The following is an 11,616-nucleotide window of genomic DNA, read 5'->3' on the forward strand; positions in this document are numbered from 1 at the left end:
TCCTCCCCTCCCCAGTCTCCGTCCTCTCTCTGCCCGCAAAAGGGGTTCCCTACCTTTCGGGGCTTCTTGCTCCCCAAGTTCAGCTCTTCGTGTCACGTACCTGCTGAATCCTGTGGTTCAGGTTGTGCAGATTGTTGTGTTAATCCCCCAATCAGTTTCCTAGGTGTGTAGGATGGTTTAGTGTTGGTCTGGCTGTATTTCATGGACGTGAGACACACAAAAAGCGTCATCCCGGCTATTCAGGAGAGAATGATAACCCAGTGAAAAGTAACATCACCACGCAAAATTTTGGGAGCTTTTGAAGCAGGCTCAAATCAAGTTGCACAATTCTTTCCAGTTGCAAAGGCTGCACTGGGCCAGCTGGACCAGTTGTGGGCCAGAGAGAAAAAGAACATTACTGGTCCCTCCATCTTTGGTACTGGGGCCACTCAAGAACTCAGCTCCATTATGTTCTCTTTGAGATAACAGGGATCTAGGAGGACAGGGTTCCATTAATTTCAATCCACAGATTGATTTGTAAGCCAAAGTATAGTTAACATCATGTAGTACTTAGCATTCTAGAAAGCTGCTCTACAATTAGTATCTCCCTGGTCCTTAAAGACCCCCTTGAGACCAATTATCTGCATTTTACTAATGAGCAAACTGGGGCTCAGAGAAGGCAGTGACTTAACCAGAGTCATACAGCTGTGAGTGGATAGACTTGGACTTAAAACCCAGGTTTTTCCACTTCAAGCTCCATATCCTGTCCAGTATGCCACTTTGCCTTTTCAGTTTCTAGATTAAGAATGAGGACTACTTATGCTCCTATCAAGAGCATTCCCTCTTCAGTACTGCTACCAAATCAAAGATTTCACTGGGAAATGCTGCAGTTGCAGAAAAAATAAATCGGCTGATCCAGTGGAAAGTTTATCTTCTAATCTAAGGCATGACAAACAGATAAATTTTCCTCGTCCACTACTGAGAACATGACCCAAGTCCTCCTTTCCCAGATTCAACCATGGCTTACCCCTTCTGGCAGTATATCTGATTAGGTATTTTATTTTAGATCTTATTTATTATTACATCTTATTTTCTGTGTCTCATGCCAGTGGTGTTCAGCCTTTCTCCCTGTGTCCACACTGTTTTAGAAGCACAGCACATTCCCCTAGGTAACTTCACCTCTTTACATGTTGCAGTGATAGAGCAAGCATTTGGTTCAGGTGAGCAGGGCCCCCCTATCCAAAATTCCCAGTGTAGGGAGCTAGATTGGGCAGCAAAACCTAATCTGAACAGACTCAGGCTATTTATAGTCTTTATTTATCCCATGTGTGAATATTCACATGTTTTGCTGTAGAACAATTAATGTGCTTAGTTACGGAGTATTGTCTCAGACTCCGCTGGGAGTATTCTATAATATACAGTATTAAAATCCAAAAACTTCTGAGTCCTGAAACATGTAGTCTCAAGTGTTTGAATAAGGGGTGGTGAGCCCGTCGCTTAAATTCTGATATTTTCAGTTGTCCCGTTTTGAGAATTGTCGCCCTGCCCTGATGAAGGGCCCTGCTTCATTCCCCAGCAAATAGAAATAAAGCTGTTAGCACAGACCTACCCTGGCTGTCTCAAAGGACCACCATCCATTCGCCCCTGTCCCTGGTCTAGGTGTCCTGACTCTGCCTTATTTTAGGTCCCTCGGGTAGTGAGAGCCTTCCTCCCGCCACCAGTGCTTCCAGCAACTCCAGCAACGCAGCCACCAGCAGCAGCGAAGAGATGCGCCCCATCAAGACAGAGCCCGGGCTATCGGCCTACCATGGGCACAGCAGCTCCATGGCCCAGGTACGTCCCTGGGCGGGGAGATAGGGCTGCCCGTGGGATAGTACACCTCAGACCACCAGGTGGCTGGGTCAGCGCTGGAACACGCGCTTCAGCAGGGCCCCAGCAGGTGGCAGCAGGAGCCGCCTGGTGCCTTTGGGGTCCCACCTGAGGCCCTATAGGGGCTATCTGCACAAGGGTCTATTTCAGCACATCTGATCACATTACAGTGATTTGGACGTACAACTACAACAGACAGATGATTAGCAGCTCCTCTGTGCCAGGACCTTCAGAGACCAGGAGTGGGGAGGGACACATTATGGCACAGCCACAACCTGAATCAGACTGCATGCTTTGGGGGAGGGAGGTACAACTGTAGAAGGTTCTAGGAGGTGGCACATGGGCTTTCTGAGCAAGTCTGTCTCCTAAGTGAGAGGTGGTGTGACCTTCTCTTTGAAGTTTGGGAGGGGATGGAAGAGGACCCTCCTGGCGTGGGCAGAGGTGTGGAAACTGTGGGGAGGGCAGGGTGGATGGGCAGGGGGTTGGTGAGGAGGTCACAGGCAGGCTGCCATTTAATGAGGGTCGGCTACAGGTCCAGCTTCACGTGTGTCCAGAAGATGAGTCAGTGGTCCTGTCCTTTCCCTCTTTCAAATATGATGGCATTCCTACTCCCCAACCCCTTCCCTCTTTGGTTCCCCTATCTGGGATTAGGGAAGTTCTGAGCTTGGTTACGGTTTCTAAGCAGTAATCAAGCTTGGTTACCGTTAACTCTGATCTGTCGTCTGCATGCACTTGAGGGAGTCTGTGTCCTAAAGAGCTTTTTACTGTCAGGGTAAAGAACCCGGGTCCCATAGGACCAGGAGAGCCAGGAACCTCTTCTGGGCGTGGATAAGATTGGCGTGGATCTGGATCACCTCTTCTGACGGTGATAAGATTGTGGAAGATGTCTCATGTAACTATCTGAGCCATCTGAGAAACCAGAATATCTACAAACCTCTACTGGGTCACAGTACTCAGAAGCTGGTGAATCACACAGACTCTTTGGTTCCCACAGCACAGGGGTTAGGAAAAACAGAGAGAAATGTTGCTTGGTGTCTTGTCCTGCCCTTGTCCTAGGGCCCTCTCCCCTCATCCCTTTCCTGGGGTGGGAGCCAGCTGGGGGACATCTGTGCACCAGGGCTCCCCTCTCCAGCCCGGACCTCTCCTCCTGAGCCCTCAGGAGTGATTCTGTTGAGCTCATCTTGCACTTTTTGTTTTCAGACGTTCTCAGTCAGTGCGATGTCTGGCCACGGGCCCTCCATCCACCCAGTCCTCTCGGCCCTGAAGCTCTCCCCACAAGGCTACGCATCTTCTGTCAGCCAGTCACCGCAGGCCAGCTCCAAGCAGGACCCTTGGAACAGCCTGGCCTTGGCTGACAGTCATGGGGACATAATCACTGCATAATGTCACCTCCTTCCCTCCTCAGATTTCGGCACAGACTTGGGACTTGGAGGACAGCAGAGATGAGGCTCTGGGCTCCCAGGGGCCAGCCTGCTCTGTTGGGGAATAACTCCAGAAGAACAACCGGGAAGAAACTTGAAGTTGACAATTTGGCTTAGGGGAAGTGGGTATTGGATTTTATTGGATGCCTTTTCAAGGGTAGGCGACTGGAAAGAACCCAGACTCTGATCTGGAAGAACCCACCCTTCACTACAAGCACATTTAAGTCCCTTCTGTGGAGTAAGAGACTTCTTTCTTATTTTCCGCCCTACCCCTCCCCTACAAGAGACGAGATACCTTTCTCCTCTGCCTTTCCACCACCGTGACCTAAGATGGTGGCTTTTCCATGGTGTTCCTAGCACCGGGGCTCTGAGGGTGGGTGAAGGCTCTGGGACCCCTGGTCCAGCCTGAATTTGGATGCGACAAGCCCCTCCGGGCAGCTGCTGCCCTTGTCCAGCACTCCCCCTTCAGGTTTGGCATACTCCTGCTTTCCTCAATACCGAATCTTGGCTCCTGAAACGTTGCGTATAGCGCCCATGCTACTGAGGGCTTCGTGGGGGAGATGGAGGAGAGGGCCACTTCACCCACTGCCACGTGTGGCTTGGGCAAAATTGCAACTAGGAACTTCGCCTCCCCCAAGTTCCTTTCCCTGACCCAAGGCTCAAGCCTCCGCTCCTTCTCCTCACCCCCAAAGCCTCTGAAAATAAAAATCCCTTCCACTGCTGAGTGATTCAGCTCTGCCTTCAGCTTGAACATGTCTCTCCCTCCACAAAACAAGAGCTTGGCAGCTTAGCCACACAGCAGCCTCCCCCACGCCTGTCCCCCCAAATCCTTCATCCACCCCTTCACACACAGGTGGGTCCCAAGTAAGTACAAAAAAAGTTCTGCTGCTAAAGCGAGTTTGAAAAACACTCACCTAAGACTTGAGATCCTTCAGAAGAGCGTGTCTGGTGGACACCAGCCCCGGGGGTGGGCAGGGGGTTTCTGTGAATTCTTGTGCTTGGATCTCGTGGACGACCCTCTTGTTCTGCGGAGCTGTGTCTCTTGTTCAGACAGCAGGCCGAGTTCATCCAAGGGATGCGGAGCCCCTGCACCTACCTACATCCTTTCCCCAGAAGACATCTGTCCAGGAGGCAAAAAGCTAGAGATCTTGCAACATACATTCAAAGCAAACAAACACAACATGACAAAAACTTAATGGAAAGACAACAACCGATAAGAGAAGACACTGAGGGTGGGCCTTGAGGGAGTGTCCGGCCTTTGTATTGTCCTGGAATTGGCCTTCTTCTCCTCTTCATATTGCCGTTTCTGCCCGAGATGCTGGAGCTCCTCGCAAAGACTTCTCCTTCCTCGTCCTCATCGTCAACAGACCTGTAGCTGACTGTGGCCTTACCACATCTTCCCCCCAAATCCCCAGCTCCCAACCCCAAAATCCTACTGGCTGTAGCAGAGAATATTTTTAAACCAAGATTCTGTTTTAATCATCATTACGTTGCTTTCTTCCATGAAGGCCACCCTCATATACCTTCCCTGACCCACAAACCTGTTAACATTGTCTTAAGGTGAAATGGCTGTAAAATCAGTATTTAACTAATAAATTTATCTGTACTCCTCTTTTCCTTCTCCTCCCTCAGAAGTCATTACTGGGAGGTTCGATGCTGCCCTTTGCCAGGCAATCTTGAGCCACGGAGGCCCCTTCGCCGATCTGCTCACAGGCCGCATAAAATCGTTTTCTCCCTTCAGTCATTTATGGCAGTTGGCCAAGACTTCCTCTGTATGTGATGGTGGCTAGTGAAAAGAACACTCATCCCAGCCCTGCTACTGACTAGTTTGCGACTTTGACAGGTAACCTCTAGGCTTTGGTTTCCCAAGAGAGGGTTGGGCCAACCAGCCCTCAATTAATTAAAGTTCCTATGGCCCAACAGTTGTTGCCCGATGAAGGGAGCCATTTCTAGGGCTTTCCTCGGGGCCAGCAGGGGCTGGGGCATGGAGCAGAGTGCAGGGCAGTGGTCTGTCCAGCCCACCTGGTTTAAGACATGTCCTGGGGGGTCAACCTGAGTTGTTCTTGCCATCTTCCACTTCTCCTTTATGGTTTGATCCAAGCAAGCTTCTAGAGAGGAGAGGAAATCTTCTCCTTTTTCCATTTGTCTTCACCATCTTCAGCTACAGAATTGCTTCATTGCTTCATCTTAAAAGCGGGGTGGGAGTGGGGGCAGTGGTCCTGAGGCCACCCTCTGACGCAGTACCTGTGGAATGGGACCCAGACAAGCAAACCTGCCCGCATTCAGAACTGTTCATGGTGCCTTCTGCCTTCTCTCAACTGGCTTATGCCAAGCCCACTGGGCAACTGGTGGCCTTTGACCTTTCACAGCACCCCTGGTATTTTTGAGCAGGTAAGAAAAAAACGGAAACAACCATTATTTTACATAAAATCAGAAAAGCTCTTAAATTTGCTAAGGAATAGCCAAACCTATTAAATGTAGCTACCATTCAGAAAGACAAGGAGCAGATAACTAACAATTAAGAGTAACAAAAGAGATTCAAAACCATAAATAAAACCTACCAGGATTTATGCTGGGAAGCACATGTTTTCTGACGATGAAGTCTCTGTTGAAGACATTTGCCACTTCTCTTTAGGAATGGCTTTCAGAACAGAATTATATACAACACCGGATCAACCTCATTCCTTGTATAGTCATAACTTGGGCTTCATCCTAGTTGGTATAATCAAGCTAGATTCAGCCTCCTTGCTCACTGGACTTGGTTGCTTCCCCAAATCAAATCCATTCTCAGAGGAGGTCAAGTTATTACCAATCAGGATATTCTAAAGGATGCAATTCCCAGAGGGTCGGAAAGTGGCTTGTGTGGAAGGATTGGGGTGGGTGGGGGGCGGGGGGTTGGTCACTAGCAACGATGGTGTCATTAGAATAAGTGTCTGGCCTGGTGTGGTGAGTGAAGCAACAATGCATGTGTCCAGGTTACAAAATCCTTCACATTCCCCTAGAGTCTCACCTCTTGCTATGACAAAACAGTCTTGTAATTTTTAATTATTTTTTATGTTATTATTTTTTAAGTGTATTTATTTTGAGAGAGAGTGTGTATGCACGTGAATGGAGGATGGGCAGAGAGAGAGGAAGCAAGAGAGAGAATCCCAAGCAGGCTCCACACTGCCAGCTCAGAGCCCAACATGGGGCTCAATCCCATGACTCTGGGATCACAACCTGAGCCAAAATCAAGGGTTAAATGTTTGACCCACTGAGCCACCCAGGGGGCCTTATGATAAAACCTTTTGAAGCACAGTTTAAATTAATGGTGGGAGAGCATTAATCCTTAATATTTGACTTAAAAAAAATTTTTTTTTGAGAGAGAGTGTGAGCAGGGGTAGAGGGAGAGAGAGAATCTCAAGCAAGCTCCATGCTCAGCACAGAGCCTGATGTGGGGCTCAGTCTCACACCCCTGAGATCATAACCTGAGCCAACATCAAGAGTTGAACGTTTAACCGACTGAGCCACCCAGGCGCTCCCTTAATATTTGACTTTTGAATTCCTTTAGGGGAATGATTGGTAGCACATTTATCTGTGATTATACTTGACTTCAGTTGACAATAGTGAGAATACATTTATAGTCCCTGAACATGCACCTAATGGAGCTGGGGTAGAGGTTATTTGGATGAGCCTCCTACCCCTCGAGCCCCCAGAACTTGACATACATGAATACCGACTGCATGAGAAATAGCCATTTGGAAAGCTGCTTTTGGAGTGGAGGTGACTGTTTTTTGGCTTTTTAATCATTTTCTGACATTGGAGGCTAATCTTCAGATTGTATCCTTGGCTTGCTTGAAGCTAGACCACCAAAATGCCATGTCATAACACAGGTTTAAATCATCCCATCACCAAGGATCAGCCTCAGAGCTTCAGGGTTTAGCCTGGGAAGTGGAATCAGTCTTGTCCAGCTCTCCCGCCTCCTGGGCACTTGCTTTCATTTCACTCTTGGCCTCCTGGAGAGTGCTGGCCCGAGTGTGATTCTTATCTCCCCTCCAGTGGCTGTGGCATGGCATTTGCAAACAGACTAGGCTGTAACAAGGAGAACTAAATAATCCAAGCAAAGGTGACATTAAAACAGACCTGGTTTTTCAAAGTCAGTTTTCTTTTGGTCTGTGTGTTGCTTGTTCACTCTTCTGGCTGAAGCCTGGGAGATTTACAGAGGTGATCGATAGCTGTGTTATGGGTTACCAGGAACAGAGGAATCCGAAAAAGCCTGCAAGGCACCCACAGCTCCTGGGCCCAGGCTGTAGAAGTGATTGCAGGCTCCAACTGGGGAGGTCTTCAGATGGATACGAACAGGGAGCTTTTCCTCCTGAGTGAAGGGTGATAAATGAGATGTCCCCCCACCCCCACCCCTGCACCCTGCACATGACTCCCATCACGCACGCTCCAACCCCTCCCTGCTCTCTGGTGATTGTCTTCTCTTGTACAGCTGTGGTCGCCCTGGTTCACCTGAGAAACAAAGATGTGACTTCCTCCACCCTGGGTTTAGAAGAGGTTTTTTTAAACAGATGCACCTGCTCTTCTCATCACTGAGCAGTGGAGGTTTCTAAGCAGTGAATTTCTGATTGCAAGCGGTTCAGAAGCAGCTCAGTAGTAGTAAACAGTACTAGTGGATAACTCTAGTAGACCCCTCTTACAATGACTTGTCTCTTGTGCTGCCTCTTTAAGATGGATTTGCTCAAATGAAATGGATTGTAATTAGAGATGTGAAAACAGATTCGCCATTCCTCCCTTGTTCTTTTCCTTAGAACGCAAATAAAAAATCGAAAATATCTGTTATTCCTAGGGTTCTTGATAACCTGAGACGTTTGAGTTGGGGCACAGATGTAGTAAGAAAAGACTGACATAAGAGAATTCTAAACAGGCGTACAAGCAGGATTCTCTGCCAAAGTGATAGGCAATGCCGTTTCGTATGCTTTTCATCCTAAAGGCTTTTCATTGCTGTATTATCCCAAGCACCCCCCAGCACTGCTGTAGTGATGGGGGTTAGAAACACTTTTAGGAATCCACCTGTTTTCTCCCTGTCTCTCTGACATCCTTGACAGTAGCTTCATGGTGTAGCTCACCTTGCAGATTTCCTCAATGTGGCTTCTAGCCTTACCACAGCCGAGTCCCCTTTACCCCGCCCCACCCCTGCGTTAATTCGCATGTTTTGAAATTGTTCTATTTACATAATAATCTAGGCCTTTCCTCGTTTTTCATAGATCAAAAACACAACCATGTGTAAATTACACCTCTATTTTAAAAAGAACAAAAACATAACTGCCAATCTCTGCTACCAAGTACCAGATAGTTGATACACTGAAGTGACTGAGTTCCCACTCAAGGCAGATTTTTAGTCTGCTTTACAGTCTTGGTAAAGCAATTAGGAGGATGGTTACCTTGGGACTTTCTGACTATTTAAAAATTACTTGTGGGTTCCTACTGGGTGAATCTCAGGGTCTCTAGAAGGGGGTCGCTGGCATATACACACTCCTGGAATGGATTCTGTATCCATCTCCATTCATGCTTCTGCTTCCTCAAAAAAGGGAGAGGGCCAGAAAGAGTTAAAAATGGAAGTTTTTTTTTTAAGTTTATTTATTCTGAGAGCACACACACGTGAGTGGAGGGAGGGACAGAGAGGGAGAGAGAGACAATCCCAAGCAGGCTCCTCAGTGTCCGTGCAGGAGCTTAATCCCACAACCTTGGAGAGAGAGTCCACTGGAAAGAGTAAAAAATGGAATTTGGGGCACCTGGGTGGCTCAGTCGGTCGAGCATCTGACTTCGGCTTACGTCATGATCTCATGGTTTGTGGGTTCGAGCCCCTCATTGGGCTCTGTGCTGACAGCTCGGAGCCTGGAGCCTGCTTTGGATTCTGTGTCTCCCTCTCTCTCTCTGCCTCTTCCCTGCTCGCTCGCTCTCTCTGAAAAATAAACATAAAAAACTAAAAAAAAAAAAGGAATTTGAGGGTTCAGAAATTGTAGTCCAGGTCTGGCCATCGTCTGGCTGCACGAGTTGGGGCAGTTCACCAAACTGCTCTTCACCTCAGCATCTTTATCTGTAAAATGTTTTGGATCCAGCAGATCTTTAAGGCTCCTCTGAGTTCTAAGGTTGTGACAGCTGCCATAATCTGAAATTATCCGTGCCACGTCTGGTATCATACAAGGAGCGCACGCTACCTTTCCTGTTTGCTACTCCGTCGTGTTGTGAGGATGATCAGGAAAGGACAGAAAAATTATTCCCCAGAGACCCACTGAATTAGATCTACCATCCAGGACTTCGGACCAACAGCTCTGAAACTACAAGAAAGTGGCTCACCTCTTTCTCAGTCTTACATACTCTTGTCAGTACAGATGAAACCTCAGGGCCTGGAGTCTAGAGACTCCAGATTGATGTTCTTTGAATGGAAACCCATACCTTTTTTGTGTTCTAAATAATGCACTTAAAAAAAAAAAAAAAAAGTTTCAGAAGCCATACATCCAGCAAGTATTGTCTCACAAAATACCCACCTTGGAAACTACTTATTTTAATGCTGCAGCCATTGCAGAAATATATGTTGGAATTCCCTTTAGACACTCTCCAGAATCTGCTCATGTCAACCTAAGAGAACCAGGCTTGTTGCTCATTGCTTCCTAGCCACATTCAGTGTGGGGCCCCAAATAGAATTATATCACCTGACCAAATTTTGTCACCAGTCCTTTCTAACTGCCTCTTTAAAGGACAGGAATTTGTCATCAAATGAAGAGCTATTGAGGAATGTTCTTTTAGACTCTGAAAGCTACTCCCAGCAAAGAAAGCAGGGGAAATGGGGAACATTTTCGGGTCTTCTATGGATGCCACACTGCAGAGGAGAGCATGCTATGCGTTAATTCTGGTCTGAGGTTTCCAGAAGAACGTTACTTACTTAGAACGTTACTTATTTAGAACATTCTAAGTAAGTATTCTGAAAATATAATAAAAGCCAGGTCTACTTGCCCAGGAAGGTACCCATGCCCTGAGATTTTACCCGCTATTCATCATTTTAGGGGTTTCACGGACTCTGGAAACTTCTCCATATAACCCAGGTTAAGAACTCCTGCTCTCAGGCTCTGGTTTGGTCCAGTGCTGCAAGGCCAGGTCAGCTCCATCTAGGGTGTCCTGGCACTTGGTAGGACATGCTGGCTCAGAGTAAACCTTCCTATTTAGCTATGAAGTCAAGCAATCTATCAATCCTGGGGGCCCTGGTGCTGCTCTAGACTCCCAGGGGGCCCTGCAGCCTAAAATCCTGCTGTTTGCACAAGGACAGGGCCGAGGAATTCTGGGTAGTTCAACCTTACAGGATGGTATGGGTCTGGAGTCGTGGGAATACGATGGGGTTACAGGACACAAGCTGCTAAGGATTTGGGGAAGTTAACGTTGCTAAGGTTTCCGATAGCGGGTCTGGGAGAGTCGAACAGAAGGAAAACTGAACCCTGCTAGGAAAAAAGGATAGATACCTGGATTGAGAGACCATGCCTGATTCAGTTACAGATCGTGAGGGGTCTCAGAGATCATCTGGTCCAAACCCTCTTGTCTCCCGCCATTGTTGAGGGAACCTGCCCAAAGCCATGGAGCTGACCTGGAGCCACACCTAGCACCTAACCTCAAGGAAGGCTCGGAAATTGGCATAAAAGTACCATCCTTGCAGTTAATGCACTCACCATATGGGGGCACTGGAATATAAAAAAGCCTGGTTTTCAAGCAATCTGAGGTCAGCCCAGAACTTCTACTAAAAAAAGTGCCCACTGCTTATTGAGCATTTCTGCACGTAGGACGCCGCTAGTAGCTTTATAGATCTACATAAAACATGTCTATATCCTCACAATCGTGTTTTGAACACCAGGAAGATACTGCCCAAGGATTTTAAGTAACTCACTGTAGGTCACAGAATGAATATGCCTCCAGAAATGAATGAAACCTTCTCAGGGTGGTTCAGAATCCCCATACTCTTTTACTGGCAGTTTGATTCCTCACCAGATCCTTCTGCTTTTCTCCTTCACGTCCTTTCTTGCTATCTTTGAGGTGGCTGTATTCTAACTGATTTTCATGTGCACTGTAACTTTAATGCTGTTGGAGAAATCAGGGCCACAAAGGAAGAGGGAGGAATTGGCTTGATGGCCCTTAGAAAGCTAGGTGCTGAGACCCAGGCTCCTGTGAGCTTTGGGGTTGCCCCCAATCCAGGAGACAAATAATAATAACTAAACATATGGAGCCAGGCCCAGTGCTCAGAGATGTAGGGAAATCGTCTCAATAAATCCCACAGTATCCCAGGGAGGTAGGCATTTCATTTCATTCCATAGATGAA

The 11,616-nt window shown here is 47.5% G+C and overlaps 1 protein-coding gene across 2 annotated transcripts in view; it reads left to right on the forward strand.

Moving 5' to 3' along the window:
* The window catches only part of GATA4 (GATA binding protein 4), a 49,347-nt gene extending 44,464 nt beyond the window's left edge, over window positions 1–4,883 (forward strand). For both annotated transcript variants that reach the window (XM_025921938.2, XM_025921939.2), the window contains exons 5-6: window positions 1,664–1,812; window positions 3,049–4,883. In XM_025921938.2, the coding sequence (XP_025777723.1) occupies window positions 1,664–1,812; window positions 3,049–3,231 (332 nt within the window). In that variant the 3' untranslated portion in view covers window positions 3,232–4,883. The remainder of the gene's footprint in view (window positions 1–1,663; window positions 1,813–3,048) is intronic.
* Window positions 4,884–11,616: the final 6,733 nt, after the last annotated feature.

This window comes from Puma concolor, chromosome B1 (genome assembly GCF_028749965.1).
Source record: "Puma concolor isolate L17-30 chromosome B1, mPumCon1.1.hap2, whole genome shotgun sequence".
NCBI classification, from domain to species: Eukaryota; Metazoa; Chordata; class Mammalia; order Carnivora; family Felidae; genus Puma; species Puma concolor.